Below are 11,491 nucleotides of genomic sequence, written 5' to 3'. Positions count from 1 at the left end.
AGAGGATTGATTTTGAGGAGATGGAGGAGCAGCAATCTAATTCCCAGCACATTCAAGGGATTTTAAGAAGGTTGGACATTTCAAAATGCTATCTTTGTGTATTGAATGTGTTCAATGCTAAAAGTTGGACTCTGTCAGAACATGATAGCATATCACAACAGTTAATATCATAATTAGCTAACAGCTAAGATCAGTTAATTTAGCATCACAGGAAAGACTGAATCAAAATCTCTCATCAACACTACAAAACTGATTTTGTTTGTTAATTCAACTGTGGCTTACAGTTTGGCTAACTTATTTAAAAATTAGTGATTTCTTCATGGATTTAGCATCCCCGTTGCCAGGTAGCTTAGCATCAACACATAAAAACACCAACTCAAACTTAGGGCGGTACAATTAATTGAATTTTAATCACGATCACGATATTGGCTGCCACGATTAATTCAGCTGACCGATATTAACATTTAAAAAGCCGGCTACACTACATGTCAAATTGAGCACTTTGTCAAACCCTACCACCAATTGGCAAAATTTCCCACATGTTTGCATGACAAAAAACTGAGCTTTTCTCACCCTAATATATTATTTACCATTGTGAAATGGTGAGATTCTCACCTGATTCCTAATATATACAGTGCTAGCTGTAAGTTAAGACCCATTTTGAAAAGTCCGATTGGCAAAAAATTGGAATAAATTCAGTTTGAAACTAGAGAAAATTACATTTTGGCTGCTAATTAATTCAAATTTGCTTAAAAGTAACTAATATCCTTGGTTCGAAATTGGCTTTATTTTTTTTTCATTGGTTTGCACTTTGCTATGTCTTGGGTGAATTTGTTTTAATTATTATTTACTTTATTCATTTATTTATTTTAGTTTATTATTATTATTTGTAAGTATCAAGCCATAAAGCCTTGTTTATAAATTGCTTGTTTTTAGAAGAAAAAAAAAGAAAAAGAGCAATAAATAGACATGTTTGACCAAGCATGATGAATAATTAATTAATTAATTAATAATTGATTAGTTAATACAATTAATTAATCATTGTGATTTCAATATTGACCAAAATACTTGTGATGATTATTTTGGACATAATCCTGCAGCCCTGACAAACACTCATCTGCTTCATCGGACTGATACATCTTGTTTGTTTACGCAAAAAGCTAACCAGTCAAGCTAGTGGTGATTCCAATGTGCATACGTAGCACTCTCACGCAAGCTAGGTTAGCATATTAGCTCAGGTAAAATGGCGTGTAATCGGTTTTGCTTTTCCTGTTCTGTACTTTTACGTTGTCTAACAAATGCACCCAACTTCACAGAGTTCCCTTTTCAACCGTTTGCTATTTTTCCCCACATTGATTTTTCTCCTTTTTTATTCTTTCGAGATCAGAGCAGAGTTCAACAGTTCCTCTACCTGCGCCACAAATCAAAGCGCTTCCCCTGTGACATTTCGGGGGAGAAAGACGGCGATAAAACGAGCAGGGACAGGATGGCGGCGGACGGAGAGGCGAGCGAGATGCTGGCGCCACATTAAATAGTCGAGGAACATTTGGCCTTTGCGGGTAAGTCACTATCTTTAGTCAGTCAATTATTGTCACTTCTTGTGCAGCTCCAAACATAAAGGTTATACATTTAACATATGTCCATAGATATCATGGTAGTAACGGTAACATGATAAAGTGTTCACATTTAATTCAGCAATGGCCTTTTGAGATGTAGTTGAGAACCAAGTATGAGCATCATAATTCAGGATTACCTTTTAGACATAAAATTGATACTTTCTCACACATTACTGAAATAATATAATATACTAAAAAATTGTACTTGAAACAGAGCGCATGGTATCTCTATGTGTATTTTACTCAGCAATCAACAATCAATCCCCAAAACTTATTTTTGGCAAATGTTTGGTTAAAGGACTGTCTAAAAATGGCTGGTTTTCACTGAATGAAGTACTACAGTAATCATTATCAATCAATCTCTTGGTAATTAAGTACTAAAATAAGTGCTTTATGAATTAATCACTTTTATGTACTAAAGTAATCATTTATTCATTCATCAATTGAGCAACTAAGTAATCAATTACTTTATCTTTAGTTAATAAAAATTACTCAGCTAATACACACACACACACACACACACACACACACACACACACATATATATATATATATATATATATATATACATATATATATATATATATATATATATATATATATATATATATATATCCTGTATATATGTACAGCGAGAGAGAGAGAGATATGAATTAGTTAATAAGCAATAAATTAAATTAAATTATCTGACATTGTAGCTGCAGGAACCCTGTTAAAATTTTGCGTATCCTCAGGGGTACCCGTACCCCTATTTTAGAACCACTGCTTTCTGGCGTGCAATCTTGCTTGATGCTGTTTATAATGATGTCATAAATGTAATGAACTTTTAATGAAGTTTGCTTTAAGCCCCAGATGTCATGTTGTACAGTAATCCATTTAAAAATGGTCTTCCAAGTGGGAGGGGATTTGACTGATTACACCCAAACACACCAGTGATGCATAAATATAGACACACCCGCCATTAAACTTTCGAATTTTAAATCCTCTTCTATTCAATGTCATGTTTCTGAGCTTGAATCATCATTTATGATTTTCTAAATAACCCTTGATTTAAAGAGAGGAGCCGAACACAACACCCGAGGCATTGGGAAAAAAAAATCTCCACGCAATCCTAGATTTGCTCTCTCCATCTCCTCGACTTTCCTCCGTTTACCTCCCTTTATCTCGCCCAATCGGCGTCTACTTCTGCATGTCACACTGCAACAGTAAGACGATGGAGGGGTCCGACTTGGCCGCCTCCTTGAACTCCTCCAGGGAGATCTCGTCGTTGTGGTCTTTGTCCATCTTGGAGAAGATCTTGTCCACGCGCTGTTGCGGGGTCAAGCCGTCTTCGTTCATGCGCATCATAATCACCGTGCCCACCATCTTATAAATGGCCTGGAATTTTTTTTAAATACATAGAAATTAGAGCTTTCCAATGATTTTTAAAAACAGATCACGTACATCATGATTAATCAGTGAAATATAAAGGCGTATCATAAACATATTTTTGCAGCAGGTTTGAAAAGCACCTGTTTTGTGTTGATTACCGTATTTTCCGCACTATAAGGCGCACCGGATTATAAGGCACACCCTCAATTAATGACAAATTTTAAAAAATTTCCAATCACAATATAGTAATACTCAAAGTAATAATAATAACTGAAATAATAACTCTAAACCCTCAATAGCACAATTACTCAATGTCAATATGACCAACCTTGTTCAACTGTAAACACACAAAAGAAACAGGTAAAGCTTACTTTATCAGTTCATTCCCCATTTACCAATCCCAATCTCAATATCGATCCATATATAAGGCGCACCTGATTGTAAGGCGCACCGTCAGCTTTTAAAAAAAATTCAGGCTTGTAGGTGCGCCTTATAGTGCGGAAAATACGGTAGTTCTATATTTGTTGGCGGTTCTTTACATAAGTTTTTGCTTTCATCATACTTTGCTGAATTGGTAGTCGCAATGAATGGAAATCAGATTCACAATTGAATGCACCAAATCTCCATACTTATCTTTGAACAATGCAGTGTATCGTTCTGATGAGTGACTCAAAAGTACATCACATGTGTCACTTTTGACATAACCATCTGTTGTTGAACTAAAGCAGTCCTTCTCAAATAGCAGGGCAAGAAGTGATGTCAAGGCAGGTGCGAATGACTCCAGGGAAGTGTATGTGAAGTGTAATTCTGATAAAATAGATGCCAATCCTTATTGGCATCTATTTTTTTTTTAGGTACTTTGATGCACTTGGGTTTTTTTCTACTTAGATAAAACCTTTAACCTGTATAAATGCTGTAAAAAAATAGTTAACAGTTGTTGAAAGTTGGCTTATATTGCTTTTTGATTTTGTCAATGTTAAAAAGGATGCAGGCATACTTATACAATTTTATGAGAAAATAATCTTATTTATGGTTGCTGTGGCAAAAGGGGCAAAAAAAAATTCTTGGGAGGGGGCTTTGCAAAATATAACAGAAGCATTAAACTAAAGGATCATGTGTGGTCAAAATAAATAGCATGAATGATGTGACTTTTGATGTGATGTGATTTTTTTTTGTTTTTTTGTGATTAATCAAACCAGTTTGTGATTCAACTTTAATTCATTAACTAACCTAACCGGTGATGTCCCACTAAATAACCCTCAGAAGCACATGTATGTATTACTGTGCTACAGTACACAGACTTTTTTCCGGAGCATTTAACGTCAATAAACCTACATTGGAAATGAAAACTTATGAGAATATGTCATACAGCCAAATCCTTAAATAATTAATAAAATCTTAGAACTATTTGTCCACAAATAATGAAGTCCACCAAGAGCTAGGCAAGCTTTAAGAGGATTGTATGTTAAATTATAAAATACAGTTTAATAGAAGAACATCATTTTATTTCTTTACCATTAATTGAATATTAACAAAATAAAATTACAAAAACCTATTAATTATGAAAAAAGTAATGTATAATATTATATAATAAAATGCTTGCACCTACCAAAATGTCTGTCCCAAACTAATTTCAATGCAAAATCAATTCTTCTTTCCTTCTTCAGTAAGACTTCAATGACTTGATTGTATAGTTTGTCTATGTGTTTCATTTCCAATAATAAATCCTTTTCCATTGACATTGAAGCCAATGCTGAAAGTCGTGTCTGTCCAACTTACGTTTTGCTCTTCTTCAGCCATTGTGGGTTTACAAAAGAAAAAGTGAGTGAATTTGATTTTTCTAATAAATGTTCACGGGTCTGGCTTTGCTGTACGCTACGCTTTTAGTGCAGATCAGCCAAGCAACATGGTGTAGCTTGGTCAGCCACATGTTTTTTTTTTTATATAACTTTATTTAACAACTTTAATTTTTCAACGTTAAACACTGTTGAGTTAAAACTGAATAGCTGGAGGTCAAAACATGCCACTACCACAAGACTACAACTCCTAGAATCCTCAAGCAAAGGCTACATCTCCCAGTCTCCTCCAGAAAAAAAACGCATCCCCCAGAATCCTCCAGCAAAATGGCTGCTAATTAGAGCACCTGAGCAGGAAAGGTGGCTCAATCTGCAGCAAATCTTTGATTTAACTTAATTCATTATCCGATGTTGGATGTATTGAAAAGTTTGAAATGCTTGAAGTTTAATTGATTTCAATATTCAATGCATTTAATTTAAAATGGTTTATTCACTGGTTTAATTTTTTGGAAACTGTTTGGAATGTATTAGCAAAATGACATTGTTAGTTTTTGCTTTTTGTGCTTTGAAGGTTATCAACCTACATGAAGCCAACATATTCTTGCATTGAGGAATAAAAAATGGTCAATGTGAACTCAAGAGTTGTCCCCGAGTTGTGAGTTGTGTCTCTTTGGAGAGAAACAAGAGTGGAACTTAAACACGGTTGATCAATTTTGCATGCCTCCCTGCAGTGAGTATCCAATCACATCACGTTCAATGTGAGGCTTCTAGATGAGCACCTTATGAGTCAATTGTCTATTTCAGGATTGTCCAAACTCGGTGCTTGGCCTTGACGGTTCACCACTGATTCAGTATTTATATATTTATATGCATACCTACATATATTTATTTATTTATTGCAGTATAACTGTGTTCCCGCGAGCAGATTGCATGTGCTGTTAGTATGCATGTTGTGCTTAAACTACTTTAATTGCATCAGGTTGAAATATGGTAAAGACCGACGTATTTTTGCGCATTAGGTTGATGATTTTCCACATGAAAGATTTGGGGGAGTACCATCAGCAAAACGTTTTTAATTATTTTTTCCTCGATCAAGTTTGACAATACACTATTATCATCTAGTTAATTCAAAAATTAGAGCGATAAAATTATGAAAAAAATATTATCTGAGTGCACTCCATATCTTAGATGTCGTCCTCCTGGACCCACCTCAATGATCTCCAGCATCTCCACGCGTGTGATCTTGCCATCGCCATCCAGGTCATACATGTTGAAGGCCCAATTGAGCTTCTGCTCAAAGCTGCCTCTGGAGGTGATGGACAGGGCGCAGATGAACTCCCTGAAGTCAATGGTCCCGTCGCCGTTCTTGTCGAACGTCCGGAAAGCATGCTGGGCAAATTTGGAGGCGTCGCCATATGGAAAAAACTAGAAAGCATAAAAACAATACATGGCATTAGTGGAGGGGCCAGTTTTTTGTCCTTTGCTCTCATTGTCACAAACAGGTGATTAGTCAGAGCAATATATTCATTTTTCTAGAAACAAAGTACAATTCCACCTCCCAGCAGTGCATTGCTAATTAGCATGATAACTGTAAATGTGAGTTGGTGGCTGTGCTGACCTTGACGTAGAGCTGTTGAAACTCCTCCAGGTTGAGGATGCCAGAGGGGCAATCCTTGAGGAAGCCTTTATACCACTGCTTGAGCTCGGCCTCGTTGAATTCCGTGTTCTTGGTCAGGTCGTCCAGGACCTCTGGGGCTAGCTTGCTGTTGTGTTTCCCCATGATGCCTCTCCTCTCTAGGGAGGGATGACAGAGAGATGGAGAAGATGGGCTCAACATTGGTCAAGATGGTGTTTGAGGATGAACAAGAGTGATCATGCTTTTTGTCTGTATATATATATATATATATATATATATATATATATATATATATATATATATATATATATATATATATATATATATATATATATATATATATAGGGTTAGGTTTATTTGTATGTTTTATATATATATATATATATATATATATATATATATATATATATGTATTTTACCGAGACCAAGATAAATCCTTTCAATAGTTTTTTCCACCTTTTAATGTAACCCAAATTCCATTTTATAAGAATTTGTCTTCCCTTTTCCAGAAAGGAAGTAAAAGTAAACAACTGAAAAAGTGTGGTTGTGCAACTTTACACACCCTCTTAAATCAGGCCTCTGAAATGGGCCAATCCTATTTGGAACTGTTCATATGACTATCAACACTCATACTCACACATATCATATCACTCATATCACTGATGCCCTAGGCATCAGTTCCACCTACTCGTACACTGTAAAAAAAAAAGAAAAAAAAAAGAAACACAGTTTGTATACATTGATTTTACACAGGAAATGTTGTAATTGTAAAAAGAAAAAACAGCATCAATCCTTTTTTTACAGTAAATGTAGAAAATTTGTAATCGTAATTTAAAGCTACTTTTCTGGCAACATAGTTGTTGCTGATTTACCATAAAAAAACACTTTATTTTTTCCATGCAGATAAATGAAAACAAAATGAATAAAAAAATCCCCAAAGCCTGATGCCGGCTCCACCATGATAGAAATGGCATTCCATTTGTGATGTGCGATATTGTTTTCACACCAAACCTTTTTTAATATGAGCCAACTTCAACATTGGTTTCAGTGACCTGCAAAAACCGTTTCCACATGCAAGTATTATTTTGTTACATAATGTAATGAAAAACCTCCTGCTGCCTACAGTTGTTCTTTGGGGGTTTTATGTACAATATATACAGTAAATACACTGTACCAATGCAGTATGACATTGCACTCATAAGCTAAGGTTGTCAACACATTTGTAAAAAAATATATATATATACTGTAGATGGACTTAATTGAACTATATAGTTTCATCAATGCACATCCATTAGACCAAAGAGTCTGCCTTCAAAATGACCTCTAATACACATGCCTGATAGTTCTTGTGGAAATAAAATGGCCCATTAACCTCCCATGGACCACTACAGTCCCTTCATGACGCCATCCATGAGTCATAGCCCGCATCTGACAGCTTTTTTCACACCAGGACACATCGAGTGGCCGCAAATCCTTCCCCTCTAAAACTGTTCATCCAGGAGCTCTGTGGCGAAAATATGACCAGTGAATCATACTGAGAAAGAGAGAGAGCGGCGACCAGCACTCTCCGTAAACTGCAGGAGGATTTTGGGATACTGCGGTAAGGGAGCCATGAGGGTTGCAAGGAGAGGAATGGACGACAGTCCACGCGGCCTTTCACTCGCTTCCAAAATGTCAACGCGGCTCTTGTCAGGCCGAGACACGAAAAGAAAAGGCTTCTACCCGAGCTTAGAGATAAGGTTCATCGCTGCGTGTTTGTTCATGGAATTCTAATGCATTGAGGCCACCAACCGAGACTGATGAGATTCTTCCCTCCGTTAGGGAGCAAACGCGGCTTATAATAGTGTTTCCCCGGCATGACGTCGAGACGCTCCATTAGCCGGGCGAGACGAGAGCCGTCAAAAAGCAATCCCGTTTGAGGGAATCAAAATAAACACCGCTCGTGACGGCACGGCGGGCGGAACCTTCAAGTTCATGCAAATTATTCCCTAGAAATCTTCGCGTCCTTGCCAGACTATCGAAGAGGTAGAAATGGGTTGCGTTTGGCCATTGGAGACGACACATCATGCTGCTTTACCGTATGGCAAGTAATTTGAGCACTTTTTCAATATCCTTTTTCCAAATGAAATCCATATCCTCCTGAGATCCAACCAATTCATTTATGTCAACTGAAGAGGGCGTTTGTTTTTGGTCTAGCTCACTGGAGTTAACTTACTAAGTCCCAGTATGCTCAGTTAGATAACATCCTGGCCTTTCTGAAGATGTCTTGTGTGTTTGACTGGGATGCAATTTTTCTTTGCTGTCTTGCTAGGACAAATTGGACAACAATAAAGGGCACAAATGAACAGTAGAATATATGGAATCAATGGTAGAATGGCTCTAGTGATACTTTTTTCCCCACTACTGCCTTCTTTTACTTGTTGAGATTTCACAACACTAGTAGTACAACCCTAGCATACAGCACTCAAAAATGGTTGAGTTAAAAATAACCCAGTTATTGGTCAAAAATGGACTGAACCAAAATTTGAGTCAATTTCACCCAACTTTCTTGATTGTAACATGAAAACTACCCGTTTTTTATTTTGTCCTCTTCAAAGTGAGGAAACAATGAAGTTGGGTCAAAATTGATCCAAATATTGGATCATTTCTTTTTTTGACGTGTAATTAACTATTTTTGGGGTAAAACAGGACAACTTTTAGTGATGTAAAATTTTTGCAAAAGAGATCTGCATGCTGCAAGTAAGAGTCCTGATGTTTTTGTTTCTAAATAGAAATTTCGAATGTCACTAGTAGCCAACTAGTGCACAGTTTTGCTTCCAAACCCTTCAAATAGAGAACACTTTTTTCTTGTGTTCCGTTTTTATTTTTTTTCTTTTGTTTAATAAAATAAATGTTTTTTCTCTTGCCTGCAAAGGTCAAATATCATGCAAAAAAAGTGAGGTAAACCTGCAATGAATATAGTCATATCCAAAAGTCCATGTACTAGAGGTTGATTTTTTTTTATTTTTTATCATGAATAAAATTGCTATTTTTGACTTTTAAAAAAATGCAAGAAAAATGCAAGAAATATTACGGTCATAAATCGGTCTGTATTATTAGTAGTAGTAGTTACCATGTTTCAGCCGATGTTTTAAAAATGTATGCACATGTATAACCATAAATATTCTCATTTTACTGTTTGAAATCAATTAAGTAAATATTCAACAGAGCATTGCTCAGTGGGCTGAATTAAAGATTTGCACTGACCCATTGTAGATACCCATGTCACACATTTCACACCTTGTTAATAATCATTCCTACTTTTTTTTTTTTCAGACATTTGCTTCTGTTTCAACATCATCACATCAAGCCATTCGTTTAATTGATGACTACTTCATTCAAAGGCAGACATGAGTAGCAAGGCGCTTGACAGTGAATAAAACCGCAAGAAACTCTCATGTAATGTGCTCTGACATCCGGGACATTTAATTACAATAAACGAGAAGCAAAGACGCACGGCATGGCCTGCCAACTCGCCCGCATGTCATCAAAGGAGCTTCAGTTGGTGTGGCAACAAGCTGTCATGCTGCACAGTGATGTCAAAAAGACACGCACACATCTAGGTGTTTTTTTTTTCTTTTTTCGTTTGAAGGGGTCAAAGTGTAGTAAAAATGAAGACTGTCACCTGTAGTTTCTACTCAAGTCACTTAAGTCAAATCAAGCAGAGTTGAAGTCTTGGATTCATTGGCCAATTTCATATCTAGGACCATAAAAATCATAACGGAACTTATTTGGAGATATGGGTACATTTCCTTTTATCATTGCCTAATATTTTTGGTCATCTTTTTATTCAGTTTATTTCTTTTCCAAGGCAATTTAATCAAACTGGCAACTGCAATGAGTATTCGTACTAGGAGTAAGAAAAAAAATAAAATAAAAGTATTTAGTTTTCACCTCTGTTCTGAATTTTCTAAAAAACACAACCGTCTTGTTTTGGACAATATGAGCATTAGCTTTTTCTCCTGTATAAGCAAACTGGGGAAAAAAATGTGTAAGATATGTAAATGTGATGTGTAAATGTAAATGATAGTGTACATTTCCACTCCTGATTGGCTATTTCTTTGTTTGTTGGTTCCCAATTTCAGCAAAGCTATAGGAAGGCAATGTTTTTTGATGCTACAAAGTATAGCCGTAGCACTAACGTTGTCTATTCATTTATCAAAATGGCGACTCTGTACATTAGTACTAATAGTAAAAAAAAAAAATTGTTTTCACCTGTGTTCTGAATTTTCTGAAGAACAGAGCAGTTTTATTTTAGACAATATCATTAGCATTAGCTTTTTCTATAAGCTAAAGTGGGAAAATATATATGTTATTTTGGCTGTGTTCTGAATTTTCTGAAGAACAGAGCAGTTTTATTTTGGACAATATCATTAGCATTAGCTTTTTCTATAAGCTAAAGTGGGAAAATATATATGTTATTTTGGCTTTCATGAATGGCTTTTTTTTGTGAATGGCCTCCCAATTTCAGCAAATAAGTGCTAGAAAACAGTAGCTGTAAATCATTAGCTTTTTTTTTTTTACAAGCTAATGGGAAAAACAAGTACTTTTTTTTTAAGGTCATGAAAGATGACTCAATGTGGATTCCCACCTCCAAGGGAGAAGCCAATTGCAAGGGGAGAGAGACAATGACAAGATAGACGACAAGCGAGCAGGCAGACAGGAGGCATCCGCCACCTAATTTATAGCAGCAAGCATTGGACAAGACAGACGTGCGTCTTATAGGGTAACTAAGTCGTGTTGCCGCTCTCATTGCAGCTGTCAGACTGATAGTAAACACAAATCACTGATGGTGCGTCATCTCACGCTAGAGTTAACTTCTTATGAATGTTGTGTCAAACTCTTGTTAGACTGATGAGACGATTGGCGCGTCGCTGATTATTAATTTAAATTGTTAAATACATCATTAATTTTGCCAGGCTTCTTTTTATGTGAGTCAAGAATAGGAACTCTGCTATCTCTAGTTTCTTTTTAACCCTTGCTGTATTTTTTTAACTTTACATCAAATCCATTTCAAATCAAAGAGTGACCAT

The 11,491-nt window shown here is 36.0% G+C and overlaps 1 protein-coding gene across 1 annotated transcript in view; it reads right to left on the bottom strand.

The window, feature by feature from the left end:
* Positions 1 to 2,214: 2,214 nt before the first annotated feature.
* The window catches only part of LOC148406623 (hippocalcin-like protein 4), a 16,609-nt gene continuing 7,332 nt past the window's right edge, over positions 2,215 to 11,491 (bottom strand). The window contains exons 2-4 of the mRNA XM_088404713.1: positions 6,402 to 6,577; positions 5,993 to 6,208; positions 2,215 to 2,993 (exon numbers count right to left, since the gene is read on the bottom strand). Coding sequence (XP_088260839.1) covers positions 2,796 to 2,993; positions 5,993 to 6,208; positions 6,402 to 6,563 — 576 coding nt within the window. The 5' untranslated portion in view covers positions 6,564 to 6,577 and the 3' untranslated portion in view covers positions 2,215 to 2,795. The remainder of the gene's footprint in view (positions 2,994 to 5,992; positions 6,209 to 6,401; positions 6,578 to 11,491) is intronic.

Source organism: Hippichthys cyanospilos, chromosome 21, assembly GCF_059441005.1.
Source record: "Hippichthys cyanospilos isolate Australia breed blue-spotted pipefish chromosome 21, RoL_Hcya_1.0, whole genome shotgun sequence".
Taxonomy (NCBI): Eukaryota; Metazoa; Chordata; class Actinopteri; order Syngnathiformes; family Syngnathidae; genus Hippichthys; species Hippichthys cyanospilos.
The sequence above is the reverse complement of the archived record's forward strand: the minus strand, read 5'-3'. Positions and strand labels throughout refer to the sequence as shown.